General features: G+C 44.7%; 1 protein-coding gene across 1 annotated transcript in view; it reads left to right on the top strand.

Moving 5' to 3' along the window:
* Positions 1-21342, top strand: part of LOC144931534 (exocyst complex component 6B-like) — a 152106-nt gene that overhangs the window by 102652 nt on the left and 28112 nt on the right. The window contains exon 20 of the mRNA XM_078855487.1: positions 19159-19232. Within this exon, the coding sequence (XP_078711613.1) occupies positions 19159-19232 (74 nt within the window). The remainder of the gene's footprint in view (positions 1-19158; positions 19233-21342) is intronic.

The raw sequence follows: 21342 nt of genomic DNA, 5'->3' as shown, positions 1-21342 counted from the left end.
TTTTTAGTACTGTGCATTTGATTTGATAAGTTATCGCTTGCTAGAAAAAACTGATCATCTCATTACCTCTATCCTCGTGCATTACAAACTTAGCAGTAGAAATATTCAACCATGTATTTGTTAATAGAATGAAATGACCTTACATCAGAACTCGATGTGTACATATATGTAAAATAATGCACAGTTGAGAATTCGTTATCAGAATCTTTATTTAGACTGATGTCCAGTTAGCCCTCATTGGAGAATTTCGAGCCAAGGAAGCACAGACGCTGCAACAGCGCATCACTGTCCCCCATGTGGGCAGCGAGCATTGATTGATAACGAAACGGAGTTAAATTGTAACGGGAAATCTGAGCATCTCCTCCGAAATGGCCTTAAAGGGTGGCAATTATTTATGCGTAGTTCACATTGAGGAAGTTTATCGATTTGATCGCTGGCCGAAAACACATTTTCTTTGCTACAATTACATCGATATAGGCAGATGGTTCTAAAATCGAAGTGTAACCATCGACCCTTTCAGATTGATAGAAAGCCTTACGTGAAATAGCATAATTAGCTCAGCCAGGATGAGCCACTGAACTAACTACAGTTGTGACAAAAACTAAAACACGTTTTGAATTTAGCGAAATTCCTGCCAGTATTTGTTCTTTTTTTTCTAAATTTGCTTTAAGCAAATAGATGTTTGGCAACACACTGTCAAGAGTTTTCACGATTTGGAGACGCCGTGCCCTCGTTTCACGCCCGTGTATTAACCCTTTCCCATTACAATGACGTACGTACACGTCTCCCATCCTACGTCATTGGTTTTTCTTCCGGAACGGGAAAGAGTTAATATACGCAAGCTTCAGATCTCAAAACTCCTGCAATAAATAAAATCACTTTATTGGTGCTGATTCTCCCACAAGGCCATGCGGGAGGGCGTGTGGTACAGTTTGGCGCCAGCTATCATAGAGTGCACTTGTGTGGCTACAGTTATTTACGGTGAGGACAATGTCTTTTAAACAATGGCGCTACGCCTCTCTAAATAAAATTAAAGACGAACCGCTTGCACGTTCCGAGATTCAGCGGGGAAACAAGATCCACCCTGCAACTTGCAGACGTCTTGGAATGGGAAACGGTTAATGAGCGACGACGTCGCACAGATTACTCTGTATCCACGGTCCAAATCTTCCTGGGCTCACAGGAGCAATGGGTGAGCCCACAGGGAACTAAAGAATAACTATGAATGATGAGTTCTATGCTCCGAGGACGTACTCATCCGCGACTCGCTGGCACAATAGCCGCGGCGGACTCCATGCTGCTAGACGGTGTACAGCTAAATCAGATTGATGGCGTGTACACACTCAGCTTCCTATTAGCATTAGGCCTGTCCAGGTTGATGGATGGGCCAGCCAGCAGGGAGTCTCAAGTTTGGAGTCTCCGGTGCTGCCTGTGTGTGTGTGTGCCCAGAGAGTCTGCGGGCAGGGAGGTTGAACGGGCCGGGAAGGGTGGGTTGGGGTGGTGGGGGGTGGGGGGTTGGAGGGTGGTCGTCCCTGGGACGGTCAGGGGAAGAGGGGCAGCACCAGGCGAGGGGAAGTGAGAGCATTCGTCAGTCTGCCGTATTCTTAGGGCCGCGTCTCTCTCCCTGTGGCCACCGCCGGCGTAACTCAATCCGCGCTTACAAGCGGCGAGCGACCGTGCCTTCTGGCGCGCTCCGTACAGCAGGCCTGCGAAATCCATCAGAAAACAAGTAGCAGCACGTTGGGAATAAAAAAAAGCCAATTCACCTGGCTTCCCCCCCCCCGTTGGTGGGGGGGGGGGTTTCTAGGAGTTTTGAGATCTCCGATGCACGGTTTTATTCAAACGGCACGGTGCACTTATATCACCCTCTGTTTTTACGGAACGATTTTATAATCCCGAGAAATCCGCGTGGGGAATTTATTTGGCCGCCAAATTTCTTTTTTTCTGCTATAATTCACGGTTGAGCGATAGAAGTGTCAGATGTTTAAAGGAGTGGATGAGTTTGATGAAGTGATTGTAATTTATCTGCGTGTGTGCGGTGTGTGTTACGCAAACTCCTATGAGGGGAAGTGGAGAAGAAGCAACCGATTTAATTAATGTTTGACTCCCGGATGTCATTTTATGCAGAGGTTAGTTTAAAACATATTCGAGATTCCACATTTTTGTTGTTAGGACCTGTCTATGCTTCCGAAAGCTATACATTTGATATCACTGTTGTGGTATCGGGGATAGTTTTCTTGGGAGAAGTAATATGGGATTTATTTTTTAAATAAACCACAATCCAATATACATTTTGAAGTCTTCATCATTACACCATATTTCAAACATTCAGTTGCATCTCACATCTTATATACCTTGGTTATATGAAAAAAATCCATTGCGTTGTTAATCATGTGTAAAAAAAAATACACATTCACTCAAAGTTAGTTATGTTTATGAATAAATATGGGATAAGAAAATGTTCCCAAAATACGGCAGGGTAACTGTCATTCTCAATCATTGTTGCTGACCCTTATATGCAGTATATGAATGTGTAGTCGGGGCATATCTTATCAGCGAAGGCAACCTATTTTTAAATCCTTTATATTAAGTTCACTTGCGCGCTTGCTTGCGCGCTTACGACCGTGCAAATCTTTCAGTCGTTTTTTAACCCACTTCCCGTGATCCAATCGAGCTGACATTTTGCACACAGACTCGTTGTGCGTGACAATGTATTTTCATGAAAAAAAATTTCCAAAATTTTACACTTTTTAGGAACATTTTTTTTATATTTAATTACCAATTGCTTAATGGTGGCAGGCAATCATCTGACCCATAGGTGGCAGCCATCTCTAGCCACCACGCATATAAAGGATTTATAGTGAAAAGCTTTGTTTTTACGGGTTAATTTTTTCCACACTTCTGGCTGACATTCTTAAATGGTTAAAAAAAATTAAATATCAATGTAATATACATATTAGTACTGGCATCAACGATCAAAATCTACCGTGATAACTCACCATTAAACGCTGCCTCGTAACAGAAAAATGTACATATTTTACGGCTGATATTGTATATGTTGGCTCTTCAGAGAGGTAGAGGGAGTGAAAGGGCAGAGGTTTCCTGACGTGTCGTCTAAGATCACACTTTTATTCTGTGGGGGGGCATGAGATGGTTGACAATTCAACATGTTACGTTGGTTATCGTTTAGTAATAATATTCTTAACACTGCGCAATACGCAACTCGCGGAGGTGCATATATTACGATGTTTTCATCCGATTAAGGAATGTTTATTCGTGTCAACAACGCTCTTAAAGTAAACAAAAATACACGCATAAACCGATTGCAATTCCAATCATCATCAACATCCTCATGATCTGTTGTAAACGTAGTTCTACGCAAGATTTTATAGGTATGCCAAACCACGGACAATGTGCCTTTACAGCTGTCTGCCACCGTTTGTACAGTCTGCATTAAACCTTAAAGGTCAAGCGTGAGATGTACATCCACGAAAACGTGTAATTAAACCTGTCTGTGCACACTCTGAATTCCTGCAGTTAACCCTGTGTTGTACACCTACCACACAGTTAACCCTGTGTTGTACACCTACCACGCAGTTAACCCTGTGTTGTACACCTACCTGTAGTTAACCCTGTATTGTACACCTACCACACAGTTAACCCTGTGTTGTACACCTACCACACAGTTAACCCTGTGTTGTACACCTACCACACAGCTAACCCTGTGTTGTACACCTACCACACAGTTAACCCTGTGTTGTACACCTACCTGTAGTTAACCCTGTGTTGTACACCTACCACACAGTTAACCCTGTGTTGTACACCTACCACGCAGCTAACCCTGTGTTGTACACCTACCTGTAGTTAACCCTGTGTTGTACACCTACCACACAGTTAACCCTGTGTTGTACACCTACCACGCAGTTAACCCTGTGTTGTACACCTACCTGTAGTTAACCCTGTGTTGTACACCTGTTGTATATGTTGGTTATCAAAATTTGTTATGTTGTATGCGTGCGTGGGTGAAATTATTATGTTGTATGTGTGGGTTATGAATATTCAGTGAAAATAATAATAATCAAATGAAATTTGGCCAAATGTGTAATTATCCGGAAATATGTTAATTTATGTAATTATGCACATTTAATTATGCCAATTCGAGAGGTAATCGTAGTAATTATGCGAGTGGGTGTAATTATGATAATGCAAGTCGTTATGATAACCAGACCCCGCCTCGGTGACGAGGGTGGGTTATCGATCGGAATAAGGCAATTAATTGTATGCAGTTATGCAGGTGTGGTGTAAGTATGCAAGATTAACTTAGATTAACTCGGCATCGTTGTCTAGGTTCGTCTCATTCTCGCTTTAACATTCCCAGAGTGGGTATTCGTGGTTATATTTTAGGTCCCCGGTTCACCCCGTTATCGCTTTAACATTTACTGAGTATGTATTAGTGTGTTTATTAAGGTCACCAAGTTCAGATCTCAACGCAGAAGCAGATCTTATGCATAGATTTCAGGAAAGAATCACACAACCACTTCTGTATTAATCAATTTATTACTAATTCAACCTCAACTATGATATAGTATGCGAACTCTCAATCCCGGAACGTCAACACGGCATCAATACAGTATCATCAACAATTGTCTGATTTCACTTTGACAACGGCACATGGATCCCGCATAACGCGATGGTTGTTAGTGAGAGAGAGAGTCGTTAAAATATGCAAATACTATGCTAAGAAAAACCTTAACGTTAATGAATGATTACACTCAATATTGTTCACGCAGTACCGCACTCCTTATTGATCATACGCAACCCTTATCACGTTGTTAGCACCTTGGGTCACGGGACAGTTGAATATTCTGTAGAAGATGCGAGTACGTGCGGCGATTATGACTGAAAGATACTTGAAAGATTATACGGCGATAAAAAAAACACAATCAAAAACAGTTATTATTCTTAAAGGCACCATTCTCAACAGATACATCGGCAGGTTATCTGACAACAGAATGGCTCAGAGTAAGGGCCTGCAACGGTGCTCCTTTTCCGAAGATCGTTATCTTATGCCAAGTTTACTAATTGGGGACCAGATCACCTGATAAGGATCTGGTGGGCCACCACTCCCCACGTGAGCGTGGCTCGGCGGAAGGAGGTGCCAAGAATCAATTCGTATTGATGGATCTGTTGGGAATTTATGCGATTAAGAGTACAGCCCACTAAATATTAAAGATAAAAATTACGAATACACTTATAAACGACGGATGGCCATCACTCGGTCTCGTTGTGATGCCTTCACAGCCACGGATGGCTTATGGGTTCGAGTGTGTTTGAGTGGTAAGAGTTGTCTTGAATAGTCAGTGTTCGGAGTCGGTTCTTTATGTCAAACAGACGCCTGGTGGTCGTGTGGTGAGGGGGCGGTGCGCGTCATACGTATCAGTCGCTCCCCTGTCACCGTGGTGAACTGGTTCGGATGCCCGTTGATACGCTGTCGCAGTTCGGAACCCGGTCGGTAGGTGGCGCCCACAGCTCGCTCGCAGCGTGCAGTGTTGGGTCGTCGACCAGGGTGAGCACGGAGCCTCGTCGCCAAACTGCGACCCTCACCACTCCGGCGGCAGCAGAGACCTCCGACTCGGCAGAGGTTGACCCACGCAGGCCGAGTTGAGCTGTCAAGCGGGTCTTGCCCGCCTGCAGAGGAGATGGGGAGCCGCTTGAGTCGAGCCCCGAGAGCCGGCTCCGGTGAGCCGATCGAACTCGGCTGAGTCCCAGACGAGCTGAAGATGAGTCGAGCCGACCCGCTGGTCGCAGCTCGCTCCTGAGTCGACCCTCCCGGTCGAGCTGGTTTCCAATGCTCAGGGTCCTCTCTTTTATGCCGAAAAAACCCTTTGGATCCTGCCCACAAGGCGGGGTTTCTTTCGATTTTTGCTGTGTCAGGATCTGTCCGTAGGTAGGTGTGTCCATGTGTGTGTCCGTACGTCCGTATGTCCTTGTGTGCATCACCCACGGTATATTCCGTTGTCATACTCCCTCCATAAAATCCACGAGCAAACAATCAGATGTTACAAATTGCCTCGAAGTCGTCTCTCTGTCTGGGTGCGATATTATCTCTTGTCTGGCCTTCTTCATGAACCAAAACACAGACGTTACAAATCGTCTCATAGGCGTCTTTGTCCGTGTTGCACGACCTGGAGGGAGGGTCAACACTCCCTCCGACCCTCACCGACGCACAAAGAAATGGTTAAAAAGTTTTAAGTTAACATTTGTCCCTTACCATTTCACAGTTATGATTCTGTATGTAACCTAAGGTCTGTCGTTTCCCATCGTGGTGCTTGACTCAAGTGGAGGTGTTTCCCCGAGCGTATACACACTCCTATCCCGCGCTGCGGGGATACGGATCTCCCTTTCTCTCCGACCCTGGGTTTAACATCGCTCTTTTATTATGTATTTTATATTCGACCTGGTGGTGATTCATCCCGTTATCCTGGCTTTTCCATAAGTTTTACTTTTGTCTTTTCATGCATATGCTTATTATTATTAATTTATTTCCGATATCTTAGGTTAAGGGGTAAGTTTCTTGATCCTAGGAATTCGTATTCCTTGGTGTCTGCATGGTTACATAAGCGGAATATAGTTTACGGTGAATAGCGTTAACATTGATGTTATGTACGATATTATGTATTGTGATGTCTTTAACTTAACTTGTTTGTCAGGGCTTTACTGACATGAAGTTGCATTCCATAGCCCCGCAGTCTTTGCCCCACCCTATCTCTGCTCGCCGTTGTTGTTGCTGTCCAGCTGACGCCGTTAACTCAAGGCCTCATTAATTTCCGTCACTCCTTGTAGGTGAGGGCGGTTGAACCTTGGAGTCAGTTCTGGTTTTTGTCTGCCTGCTTCTTCTTGTGTCCCCTGACCCCGGGAGTTATTATTTCTACTTTTATGGCCTGTCGAAGCCCGACTCGCTGTTGCTGGGCTGGTGGGTCGCTGGGTTGGTGTCGTTCCCGGCTTTTTGCTTACGTTTGCAGTTCGCCGTGCCCTTAATTTCCTTCCCTCTTCAACCTTATATCGACTATTCGCTCCTGTCTGGGTGCGATTCAATTTTGACTTAGGAAGGTTCTGATTGTCATATGCTTCGGGTCGAGTTGTATAGAAAGTATTAAAGTATGGAAATAACATTTCATATTGACTTAATGATGGTGATGGTTCAGTAGGCGTAACTTGTGGCCTGGTTTAATTGGAGTGGGTGTGAATATCAATAACTTTAGCCTACCCTGTTGTTAAATTCCGACTTTAACGTTACTTTAATAGCAATACAGAATAATTGAGCTTTTTGTCTTAACTAGGCGAACGCGAACTTCTGGTGACCCCCGCAGCCTTGTTGTTCAGCTGAGTCTGCATTCTTGAGAGATATACAACACTCTTATTCTCGTCTCACTGTGGCCCTCCAACCTTCTGCTCTGGGAGTGTTATTCTTAATCAGCTCCCTCCCCTGTGCACACAGCCTTGAGCTGACCCACTTGCCTTTTTGGGTTTATCTTTGCTCCCTCAGCTGCAGGAGGACAAGGCGTGTTTCTACCTCCTCCCTGTGTGCACGTGTTCCAACTAGCTCGGAATCCCTAAACACACAATCAGTGATGATTCCTGGCTTTCTGTGGTTGTGATTTAGACAAAGGCGCCTCTGCTTCCTTCCATTGCCTTTGAGTTGACACTGCCCTATTATTCGCCCATGTGCTGAGGTCATAGAATTCGCTTTGACTTCAGTAATATTAACATTCAGTATTGGATTAGCAAATGGGCAATGGTTCATTGATGTAGCTCGCAGCCTGGTCTCCAATTTGAGCGAGCGCGAGGATCGATAATTTAGCCTACTCTGTTGTTGAATTTCGAATTTTGACGTTACTTTAAAACCATGCAGGATGGTTGGGCTTTTTGCCTTAACTATGTCTGGCTGACTCTCCCACTGTCTCTGCCGCCTGCACGGGTGACATGTGCCCGTTCATCAGGCCTTATCTTTCCTTGAAGCAAGGTTGCAAATTCTGCCATCCTAGCCCTCCTCCAGTTCATTACTTAACAACCCCTGGTGTTTTGCAGTTTGCTGCGCTTTGGTGTGTTTTCATTCATTATAAAAAAACAAGTAAAAAGATAATATATAAAAATATCATCAAATATTATTAATATCAATTTTGGAAGAAGGGGTTAGTATACAACACACCTACCACACAGTTAACCCTGTGTTGTACACCTACCACGCAGTTAACCCTGTGTTGTACACCTACCACACAGTTAACCCTGTGTTGTACACCTACCACGCAGTTAACCCTGTGTTGTACACCTACCACACAGTTAACCCTGTGTTGTACACCTACCTGTAGTTAACCCTGTGTTGTACACCTACCACACAGTTAACCCTGTGTTGTACACCTACCACGCAGTTAACCCTGTGTTGTACACCTACCTGTAGTTAACCCTGTGTTGTACACCTACCACACAGTTAACCCTGTGTTGTACACCTACCACACAGTTAACCCTGTGTTGTGCACCTACCACGCAGCTAACCCTGTGTTGTACACCTACCTGTAGTTAACCCTGTGTTGTACACCTACCACACAGTTAACCCTGTGTTGTACACCTACCACGCAGTTAACCCTGTGTTGTACACCTACCTGTAGTTAACCCTGTGTTGTACACCTACCACACAGTTAACCCTGTGTTGTACACCTACCACGCAGTTAACCCTGTGTTGTACACCTACCACACAGTTAACCCTGTGTTGTACACCTACCACACAGTTAACCCTGTGTTGTACACCTACCACACAGTTAACCCTGTGTTGTACACCTACCACGCAGTTAACCCTGTGTTGTACACATACCTGTAGTTAACCCTGTGTTGTACACCTACCACACAGTTAACCCTGTGTTGTACACCTACCACGCAGCTAACCCTGTGTTGTACACCTACCTGTAGTTAACCCTGTGTTGTACACCTACCACACAGTTAACCCTGTGTTGTACACCTTCCACACAGTTAACCCTGTGTTGTACACCTACCACACAGCTAACCCTGTGTTGTACACCTACCACACAGTTAACCCTGTGTTGTACACCTACCTGTAGTTAACCCTGTGTTGTACACCTACCACACAGTTAACCCTGTGTTGTACACCTACCACGCAGTTAACCCTGTGTTGTACACCTACCTGTAGTTAACCCTGTGTTGTACACCTACCACACAGTTAACCCTGTGTTGTACACCTACCACACAGTTAACCCTGTGTTGTACACCTACCACGCAGCTAACCCTGTGTTGTACACCTACCTGTAGTTAACCCTGTGTTGTACACCTACCACACAGTTAACCCTGTGTTGTACACCTACCACGCAGTTAACCCTGTGTTGTACACCTACCTGTAGTTAACCCTGTGTTGTACACCTACCACACAGTTAACCCTGTGTTGTACACCTACCACACAGCTAACCCTGTGTTGTACACCTACCACACAGTTAACCCTGTGTTGTACACCTACCTGTAGTTAACCCTGTGTTGTACACCTACCACACAGTTAACCCTGTGTTGTACACCTACCACGCAGTTAACCCTGTGTTGTACACCTACCTGTAGTTAACCCTGTGTTGTACACCTACCACACAGTTAACCTTGTGTTGTACACCTACCACACAGTTAACCCTGTGTTGTACACCTACCACGCAGCTAACCCTGTGTTGTACACCTACCTGTAGTTAACCCTGTGTTGTACACCTACCACACAGTTAACCCTGTGTTGTACACCTACCTGTAGTTAACCCTGTGTTGTACACCTACCACACAGTTAACCCTGTGTTGTACACCTACCACGCAGTTAACCCTGTGTTGTACACCTACCACACAGTTAACCCTGTGTTGTACACCTACCACACAGTTAACCCTGTGTTGTACACCTACCACACAGTTAACCCTGTGTTGTACACCTACCACGCAGTTAACCCTGTGTTGTACACCTACCTGTAGTTAACCCTGTGTTGTACACCTACCACGCAGCTAACCCTGTGTTGTACACCTACCACACATTTAACCCTGTGTTGTACACCTACCTGTAGTTAACCCTGTGTTGTACACCTACCACACAGTTAACCCTGTGTTGTACACCTACCACACAGTTAACCCTGTGTTGTACACCTACCACGCAGCTAACCCTGTGTTGTACACCTACCTGTAGTTAACCCTGTGTTGTACACCTACCACACAGTTAACCCTGTGTTGTACACCTACCACGCAGTTAACCCTGTGTTGTACACCTACCTGTAGTTAACCCTGTGTTGTACACCTACCACACAGTTAACCCTGTGTTGTACACCTACCACGCAGTTAACCCTGTGTTGTACACCTACCACACAGTTAACCCTGTGTTGTACACCTACCACACAGTTAACCCTGTGTTGTACACCTACCACACAGTTAACCCTGTGTTGTACACCTACCACGCAGTTAACCCTGTGTTGTACACCTACCTGTAGTTAACCCTGTGTTGTACACCTACCACGCAGCTAACCCTGTGTTGTACACCTACCACACAGTTAACCCTGTGTTGTACACCTACCACACAGTTAACCCTGTGTTGTACACCTACCACGCAGTTAACCCTGTGTTGTACACCTACCTGTAGTTAACCCTGTGTTGTACACCTACCACGCAGCTAACCCTGTGTTGTACACCTACCACACAGTTAACCCTGTGTTGTACACCTACCACACAGTTGACCCTGTGTTGTACACCTACCTGTAGTTAACCCTGTGTTGTACACCTACCACACAGTTAACCCTGTGTTGTACACCTACCACACAGCTAACCCTGTGTTGTACACCTACCACACAGTTAACCCTGTGTTGTACACCTACCACACAGTTAACCCTGTGTTGTGCACCTACCACACAGTTAACCCTGTGTTGTACACCTACCTGTAGTTAACCCTGTGCTGTACACCTACCACACAGTTCACCCTGTGTTGTACACCTACCACACAGTTAACCCTGTGTTGTACACCTACCACGCAGCTAACCCTGTGTTGTACACCTACCTGCAGTTAACCCTGTGTTGTACACCTACCACACAGTTAACCATGTGTTGTACACCTACCACGCAGTTAACCCTCTGCTGTTCACCTACCACACAGTGCGTAGAACAGGGCGCTATCGGATGTTGTTTGGTCTACGTTGTGAGCAGCAACGGGCCGTGCGGCAGAATCAGTTGTACCGTACTTGTATGCTTCCACATCTGCACTCTTTTGTCTTCACCGAAATGCACGGACCATCCACGTGGTGAAACATGGTCAGGTAATCCCCGCGACCCACAAGGCACGGAGCTGCCCTCGTGAACCCACCGGTGGCTTGACACGAGACGTGTGTAGAACGTTGCTCAGACTAACCCGTGCAATAATAATCTGTGCAAAACATTCAGGAACCTATACACCTCATAGAGTAGCGAATTCGACCCTCGCAGAATGTCACGAATAGTCACGGTTCAGCGTCACGATGCTATTGAAGAATAGGCGCTCTTTCAGTTCCTTAGTGACATCTTAGAATTTGTAATTTCAATGATTTTTGTCTCGTTTAAGCGGTTTCACTTACAGATTTAGCCTAATTGTAACGCTACCATTTAATTTGCATAAATTGCCATATTTTTCTTCGGTTCGATGCATGTACCGTGAGCGAACAACGGATTTTCGTTGATGAATTGACGAATAATTGCATTACTAATTTATCAGGGTTTTTAATGCAAATGCAATACCTGTTTTTTCCCATTTCCTCCTCCCCTTCTCTAAATTAATAAGACTCACTAAAACGATTGAAACGATTTTTCGAAAATCATTTGTATTAAGCGGGTGTTTAAAATTACAATATAATTGGTATCAGTGAATCAATGCAAGTCGTAGCAAATGCAATCATTTTGTGCTCTTCAGCTTTACGCGTGATACACACATCAAATGGTGCATGAAAGAATGTCGGTCATTCGCAAATGTTATATCGAATAGAGTCACATGACCCCTCCAGCCACGAGTGGCCACTTCATTCGCCAGGGGTCCAAAGCAAATGTTTGCAATTATAATGTTGAGCTTTTGGTCAGTGAAAGAAGTCAGAATCAGAATATTTATCTACACTGGAGGAATTAGATGAGCTATAAAAGCTCTTTTTCACATATGTTCAGTAGAGGCAGGTCAGAAAGTACAACAGCAAACAATACAAACATACAATAGGAGTGCAAAGTATAGGAAAGGTAAACAAAGCACTTGAAATAATACGAATAAAATGTAACAATTTTTTGTATCTTACCAGGTAAAGACCACTCTGGTATTAACTTATTTTTCAGAAGCGACCTGGCCACAAATGATAGCTCAACAAAGTGGCTTGTCACGTGGAAATTTATAGCAGCAAAAATAATCCAAATACTCTGAATGCATGAGCCAAATCGCAGCCCTGAATTGTGGAGAGTCACAGAATCACGAGGGAGGTGAGGAGTTGTGCCCCTGACAATGAACTTCGGTGTTATTAATGAAAAAAACACACTGAGGTGTCTTAACCCTTTCTACTTAACCATACATTACATCGTGTTGATAAATTTGAACGATCGCTACAGTGAATCGGCATACCCACTTAATGCAGACAAAGCTCATATATTCGCGCATAAATTTTTCATAAATCTGACTTGACATTTGTTTGTTAAAGATTCGCATTATTTTAATAAAATAACCATTTAATGCAATTTACTTATTCATTGTTACGAGGCCTTCCTGAGCGTTATCACCTTAACACTACTTGAGCATCTTCTTGGTTCTTCCGGTAAAGTCACGTAGAAGGGAAGTAATAAAATAATAAAAATAAAACATAATAAAATAATTCTCACGACGTTTCGGCCACAATGCAAGCAGCCGTCCTCAGGTGAAGAACAGGTCTGTCGGAAAGACAGCGTCTGACCTGTTCTTCACCTGAGGACGGCTGCTTGCGTTGTGGCCGAAACGTCGTGAGAATTATTTTACTATGTTTTATTTTTATTATTGTATTATTTCCCTTCTACGCGACTTTACCGAAAGAACCAAGAAGATGAATCCCTGCAGTCACGAAAGCTTTAAATCGAAACTACTTGAGCAGTAAGGTGCCGAGGAAGGAAAGAAATAGGAAAAATAGACAACCATTTGTCAGTCCAATTCAGGATGAAGGCCTTCTCTCCACACCGCGATGGTTATGGGAGATCTTTTACCATACTTCACCGTGCTGGTCGATGCAAATTGTTTAATCGAGGTAGCAATCCCAGTTCAGATGTCACTTGCTCCTTGATGTTAACCATGACCAGGAATCAAAATCAATTTCACCGGGTTCATGGTTCAGTGCTGTAACCACCACACCAACCCTTCCCCCATCTATTTATATCTAAGTAAAAGAAAACATTCTATACCTGTTCTCCTCGCTTTCGAATAAAGATATTTCTTTTTTTTTATGTAAAATACTCTGTAGTGTCGTGCTGAGATTTTAATCAGCTCCCGCCTTGATGGTTCAGATGCCGTGCTCGCATTACAAAATAAGTTTCGCAACGTTGAGCAGTAAACCTTTGACTATTTACCAAAATGAAAATATTTCTGGCATTCACAAAGGGCTCGCGGCCATTATCGCAAACATGCGGTTTTTTTTCTGTAAAAAATAGATTTTTTTTTCCTTCTCTTTCGGCACGTATCTGCACCGAGGTCGGCTTTCTCGAAAATGCGCAGCTGGTTTTATTGGTGGCTGCCCCAGCGTCAATGCCAGTGACACTAAGCAGCTCCCACGGTGTATAATTTAAAACGTGCGCGTCTTTCTTCTTTCCAAATTCACTTATTTTTACCCCCGTCGTCGCCCCCCCCCAGCCACCACCACCTCGTGCCTGACCTCTGGAAGGTGCCTCCGTTCCTATTTCCCCGCCGTCTGTTGGTTGGACAATCCACCCCCCCTCCTGCCTGGCTGGCTCGCTGTAGTTGTGTATCGCTTGCGAGTCATCGCAGTGCTGCTGCTGTGACCCCAGGCTGAACTTTGGTCCTGGGATTTTTGCTGTAATGGCCCCCCTTTGCCTGTTGAAATTGTTCAGGGGATTTAATTTTCTTAGTTCTGGAAAAAAAAACATAAAATGGATGATATCCTTCCCTTAATGTCAGCCACATGTTTGCTGGAAGTATTTTTTTCCCTTTTGCTGAGATAAATCGGCGCACACGTGTATAAAATGCTGACAATGTTTAGTTTTATTAGATGTGAAAGGCGTATTTATTTAGTCATTACGGAAACACTGAAAATGCATTACAATGTAATTCAAGTTATATCTTTCCAGCTAATTCAGGCATTGACCATGAAATATAATAATATCAAGTTTAATAACGAAGTTTTTTGCCGTAATAACTTTTTTCTTACGAATTACATAAAGAGATGTGTTTATTTAGCTTGCGGTTTTGTCTCATTATTTATGTGTGGGGTTTGATTTATCGTTACCTTAAGGAAAGTGCTCATGTGCGACCCAGCAGTGTCGAGATAAGCTCTCCACATATGGGCTCCCAGAGGCATGGGGTGACATTGATTACTACTGCACTGATGACTTCTCACGAGGACAAAACCAGTATGCAGTTGTTTTTGTTTCACTGCTGCCTCTTGTGATGGCTGATTTTTTTCTACTCTTTTTAGTTGGTGGTCTAGACAAGGCTGAGAGCGTTTTACATGTAACGTGGCGATCACGTGACGGGAGTTTCCACGACTTCCCGCTCATTGTGAGCAGCCACACCTCTTGTGTCTTGTTGAGTATTTGGTTGCTTTAAATTTCCACGTGAGAAGCCAATTTGTTGAGCTATCATTTGTGGCAAGGTCGCTTCTGAAAAGAGCTATATAGCTCAGTGGGCTTCACCTGATAATAAAATTAAAACAATTTTAGTTTAATTTATATCAGTGTGTTTCCAGCCTGCACCCATTTCCCCCTTATAATGGGTTTTCTCACATACACAATATACTCGCTTTGAGTTGTTCATACAGTGGCCATCGATCCTCTCCTCCAAATGTATACGAACAACTTGCATTCCGTGCGCGCACCCCAAAAATCTTAACACATTAATCTGTCTTACCATCGCCAAGTTGAGCTGCTCTCATTTAGATCTTGCAGTCATCTTTGCGCAGGAGGGGAACGGCGTTCATCAATTCGATCCCAACTGATGCCTGTGCAGTGCTGTGTCTTGGATGGTCAACCGTCGTGTGTGTGGCGTATACACAGCACATCGCTGGGGTGGATGGTGGTGCTGCTGCTGCTTTTGGCATTGGTACAAAGTAGACGACGTTTCGGGCAATGACCCTTCTTCTACAACGTACAAAGTAGGCGCCGCGGTGGCGAGATGTTAACCACCTCGCCTGGTATACAGGAGGTCGTGGATTAGATCCCGACCCTGACGATGCCTGTATATTTGGAGTTTGCACATTCTCCCCGTGGTCGCTTGAATTTTTCTCCGTGTGCTCCGGTTTTCCCCTCCACATTTAGAATCAACTTGCGTTTAATAGTATTTGGATGCTATACATTTCCACGTGATAACCCACTTCGTTGATGAAAACTATAAGAATCGGCTTTTACCCCCTCTGGCAATAAAACAGATGCTAAGATGTTCGTTGAGCTATCACTTGTCGCCAGGTCGCTTCTGAAAAAAGAGCTATGCAGCTCAGTGGGCAGTACCTGGTAACATAAAAAAATATATAATTTTAGTAATTAATTAACGGACACTCTTTTCAGCTCTGTCTGCCTGTAGCGTCGCTACAGCGAGCGTTTCGCTCGCTTCAATGCGGGCGCTCGCATTCCTGCCGCCCGCCAGAACGAGCCGGACTTTCCAGAACGCCCGCGTCAAGTGTGGCGGGCGGATTGAATTTGCATCGCGAGGAATACAATCAATCATTGCACTTTAGGTTATATCCGATACGCCTGATGTGGGCGCTTTGTAAAAGCGAACAGCAGCTGTTCCTCGCTTGATGTAAGTGGGCAGCAAAGTGAACGCGCGCGGCGATAGACGTTTTTGACCACTGCGCGCGTATGTGTGTGCGCGCAGCCTCCCCAAGGTCGACTCAGCCTCAAATGAGTACCTGGTGCGATGTGTATACATCGCCACTGGGGAGACAAAGGCGGCCGGGCATGGTATTGGCCACCCACCCCCTTGTGTGCTGTGCCAGCCTTCATAGGTGCTCGCTAACAGCACTTGCCCCAACAGTTTGTTGAGGCTATACGGGGGAAAGTTGTCTTTGCTTTGTGTGCACGTAGACAGCAGGTAGTGTAGCGGTTAGCGCGCTGCGCTGCAAACCCGGCGACCCGAGTTCGATTCCCGCTCATGGTCACCAACACCAGTGATGATTATCTGAACCGGTCCTGGGCCTCCCTTAGGTTGATTCAGCCTCAAATGAGTACCTGGTGCGGTGTGTATACATCACGAGGAGGTAGACAAAGGTCGACCGGGCATCGTGCTGGCCACCCACCTGCTGGTGGGTGTTCTCGTTGGGCTGTTGCCTAGTTATAAACAGAGGTAAGTCTTACCTGGTACAAAAAAAAACGTAGTTTAGTTTTAGTTTAAAAAGATGTACATATACTTGCATAGAACCCTTGAATCAAGGCCTCTCCGTGCCGTGTTTATCATGGGGTTTATTTGATCATACTTCACCACGTTGGTCAGTGCCGGTTGCTGAAGATGGGGAGTATAGATGTGAGAACATTACACAGTGCAGCTCTATTTACACACACACATGTTATTTACACGCTGGTTTTCAGTAGAAAAAAAATATCTGTAGTTTGACATGGTATCAATTAGTCATACAATATTAACGTATGTAACAGTAATCATAGTCTTGTTCATGTATACATGAATAATCATGCATGCGAGTTTAATACCACATTCATATTACATTCTCAAAACTTTATGACGGTTATTTGTATGTGTGCACGTGTGTGTGTGTATATACGCGCGCTCAAGTGCACACGCATAGACACGCGCACATCAGTAGTTTCTCGTGCGTAATGCTCCTTCGCGCGACCCTCGCCCCGTCTGTCCCAAACCCTCCTGCCCGCTCGCTCTCCGCCATCTCCCCGTGGCCTAATCCCGGCCCATGTGACCCCCTTGACCTCCACCAACCCCTGCTCCGCACCTCCAATCCGCGTCTGCATTCCAGTCGCACAAAGCCAGCACCTGTCCGGCTGCTGAGCCCTCCGCGCTGAGCCCCTGGCTGGCGCGCGCTGGCATCCGCGCTCCATTTCAGCCGGGGCGTTGGGGCGGCGGTGGCAGCCGCCGCCGTCGTGTGCTTGTTGCTGATCTCATTCTGCCTTAGAGGGCAACGGCACGTGACCCAACAGGGAGTGATCGTTTGGCAACGTTTAATTCGTATGGCGTGTAATTTGGCATACAAGTCTTGTCATTTAACACAAATGCATGTGTGTATATACATGTGTGTGCTGGTGTATATGCGAGTAATAATCATATATGCAGATGACTGCTTTTATGTCATGAATACGTTTTACGACATGTTATGATTTGGCGAGGCCTTCATCCTGCAGTGGAGTAGTTGACCATGGCTGACTATGATAAATTATGATGTTGTATACTTTTGAGTTGCTTCTATTTATTTTTAACTCACATTTGCATAATTCATTAAGTTGATGCATCGTTTCCCATAGATAATTTACATTTTGTGGTTATAATGACTCTGTCATGAAAAAAAATCCGTGGTGTGTAATGTTTTTTTCCATTTAGATTTATATACGTGCTCGTATAACTGAATAGTCACAGTGCGAAGTGCATCTCTTTCGTTGACTTCGCTTCTAGCTTTAGTCTGTACTTTCTACATAGAATCTCAGTATAGATGCTTCATCTTTGTAAATTGATATGATAACTTTTACGTATTTTTGAGAGCCTGGATTACTGCATGACTTTCCGCAGAATCAAAACCATTCTCGTAGTCTGCAAAAGCCAGACGTATATACGATATCTGATATTTATTAGACTTTTCTTAAATGTTATTGCGCAAATAAAATAAGTTCCCAAAGTAAAATAAAATAATTGTTGGGGAGGCACATGTGAAAACCACAACAAAATACAGTGGAGAGAATCAAAGTAATGAAACTAAGAGGCAGTAAAAAACAGGTCGCAGTGAGTTGGGCAAGTTACATTTGTTTATTGGAAGCAACCTTTTGAGCCTCAATGAGGAAACCTTCGAACTGGTACATGGATCGAATTGTCCGTTAACAAAAGTAAGTTGGCTCGGGTTGAACTTGGGGATTGGAAGGAGCGGTGTCCCGGCGGTCTTCAGGAGTGAACGCCGCCGCGAGGGTACGCCTGCTGCGGAGATGGAACGATGAGATCGGCTCGTGTGCGGGAGTTGGATTCATTGTTTAATCTCGCGTCTTCACCGGGGACGGGGGGGACTGCTTGCCCCGAGGCCTTCACCCAGCTGTGGATAGGCAATGGCTGATGATGATGATCATCATCATCATAATGATGAACAAAAAAATGAAAACGGCAAAACCGATGTCATTCATATTCACCATTCACGCTGTCCTACAAGCATAAGCCTGCAATATATGTTTCGGTTGCAGTTAATATCTGAATCGTACTCTTTATTTAGACTGGAGGAATCTGAAGAGCTGTGAAGCTCTTTTTCACAGGTGTCCAGTAGGGGGCGGATCAATGTGAATAATGAACTTGGAGAATTTTTATTTTGGTTTATTTATAAACATATGTTTGTACTTTTACAGTCATGTCAACACAAGTCCTTGATGTTTTTATCTTATTTCATCTTCAATATCCAATGTTCACTGACAAAGCGTGGGAATGCATTCGAGCGCGCAAGCACAAGTTGCGCCCGCACACTCAAAAACCGTTGAACTTCAGCAGAGTGCAAAATGCCAAATAACAAACTTTTGTTGCATCTCACTGCACATTTGATGGAAAATGTATGCACGCACACACGTACACGTGCATTGTACCGGTTCAATCGCGCGAAGAAGAAGGAATTCGCAAGCAGCGTTTGAACCAGTGGCCGGTCGTGGCGCTGAAGGTCGACCGTGCCGCCCGTTGCGGGTGTGTTGCTGCTGCTGCGGCGGTGTGTCTCACACGCAGGTTTCTCCCTGTGGTTCCCACAGTGTTTGCCAGCTCCGAGCCAGTGCCAGGCCTGCAGGGAGACACCCTCCAGCTGGCGTTCATCGACCTGAGACAAGTGAGTGTCACCCAGCCCATACCCCCCCACCCTCCCACCCTCAGCCTCGCGCTTCCTCTCGCTGGAGCAGTGTCTTAGCCTGCGACTGAGCCGTGGGTGGGTAGGTGCGCGAGTGTGAACTAAGCGTGTGATAGAGAAGAGGGACACTGAAGTGTTTTGGACTCCTAGCCTGGCGTGATGATGGCGAATACCCGGGTAGCATGCGTCACGGTTGGTAAAGCGTAAGGAAAGAGGAACAGAGGTAGACGGAGACCAAGATGGACGGATAGGGTTGTAAATGTAACCGCCAGGAGGATGTTTTATATGATTGTAATCGCAGAGCTCAAAATAGCAGAGTGCGGAGTAGCTTCGGTCGTTCAGTTCCCAAGTACTCGGCGGGGAGTTTCAATGACCGAGGCAAGTAGTGGCGAAACACGTTGTACTCCACGACACATTCGTTGAAAATTGCGCGTGAGAATCGGTCGTTTATAAATCATCAAAACAATATCCAAGTCGTAGGCCGATGTTGAAATTAGGCGAATGGTGTGAACAAAACTATAAAATGAGACATTAAAAGTAATGCTGAATTATACAAACGAGGCGGTGAAAATGTTACGAATGCATTTTTGAATTGACTCTGAATTTTAACCATTCATCGAATTTCTTGGGGTGTGAAACATCATATCCTTATCCGCTGTATTCTTTATTTAAATGCCAGCGAATGCATCTTGACACGAAAGCAATACATTCGCCTAAGATACAAAGGGTAAAAAATGTCATGCAGGATTGTAATTATAAGCATTGCAGAGACATTACATTAATACACAACATTAAGTAACAGAAGTTGATTTTTTTAATGATAAATTTCAAAACATACATTGTAGCATTAGGTTTGGTTTATAATCCGTTAAGTTTATATTGTCTGTGCAATCCAATGGTACTTTAAATCATTCCACGTGATATTGCTTAATATTGAGTTTGATATTAATTGCATCCCGGGGTGAAATTGCAGCTCAGTAGTTAGCGCACTGCACCATGAACCCGGTGACTTGAGTTCAATTTCAAGCCAGCGCACTGACCAGAGTAGTGACGTATGCTCAAAACAACCTCTATGACCAACATAGCATGGATTAACAAAGGGCTCTAAATTATTATTCATCGTGTAGTTATCATACCCTTTTATTTAATTCCAGTGGTAATTATGGTTCATATCTTGAGGCTATTTGTGGCCTAATTTTCTTTTTGGCCGGCTTGCACAGAGCCTGTGATTTTGATTGGCGTCAACACCCAGGGGACTGACCGCAGGTAATTTCGCAAAAATATTCCGCCTTCTGAGAAGAGACTATCAGCGATAAACCCTGTGATGTCGCTCAGTCGCAAGAAGAAGCACAAATGCAGGTGCTGTGGGGGCCGCACGCTCTGAAATCGGAATATGGTAGAACAAACAAAATCTTCGCAAGCGCCAAAAAAATATATATATCTGTCATCGTCACGTGTCCGCGCCGCGTGCGTTCTCCAGGGTTTTTTTTTTTCTTGCGCACGGCCAGCCGAGCCTGTGTCGTCGATTGCGCAGGCGGCAGCAAAGAGCTGTCACTCGCTTGTTGTGACAGCAACGGGGTAGCTGGCTGCTGGGTGTTAGCCCTGTTGATTCAGGGAAGTGTCGTGGTTGTCGTCCCCCCCAACCCCTCCATTCGATTTGAAAAGAGAAAAACAATTTCCAAATATTTGCACAAGGCCGCTCACAATGAACGGGGGGGGGGGGACTGCATGCGAGGTCAGAAATGTTGTCCGTCAGAGCTCTGGCGAGCGTTGAGTTGTTTTCAAAGGAGGTGCATGAAGAATAAAGGTTGTGTGTGCGTGTGTTTATATTCACCCCCCAATAACAAGGTACAGTGTTTTATTTATATGAAATGTAACTTGCTTTGGATGTATTTGCAAGTCATGACCCTTCTGAGTTATTCCATGAGTTTAAAGCACTGTTAATCTTGTGCATTAAATATAACTTAATACCAAGGCATTTGAAATAAAGAGTAGTCGATATTTCAATTAATCAGGCCTACTTTACAATGTAACATTTCATCGTAATCTCCGGATGATTAGACGCTCTAGAGAGTAACATGCACACCGAACT

This window comes from Lampetra fluviatilis, chromosome 4, assembly GCF_964198595.1.
Source record: "Lampetra fluviatilis chromosome 4, kcLamFluv1.1, whole genome shotgun sequence".
In the NCBI taxonomy this organism is placed as follows: Eukaryota; Metazoa; Chordata; class Hyperoartia; order Petromyzontiformes; family Petromyzontidae; genus Lampetra; species Lampetra fluviatilis.
This window is presented reverse-complemented; position numbering and strand designations above follow the sequence as displayed.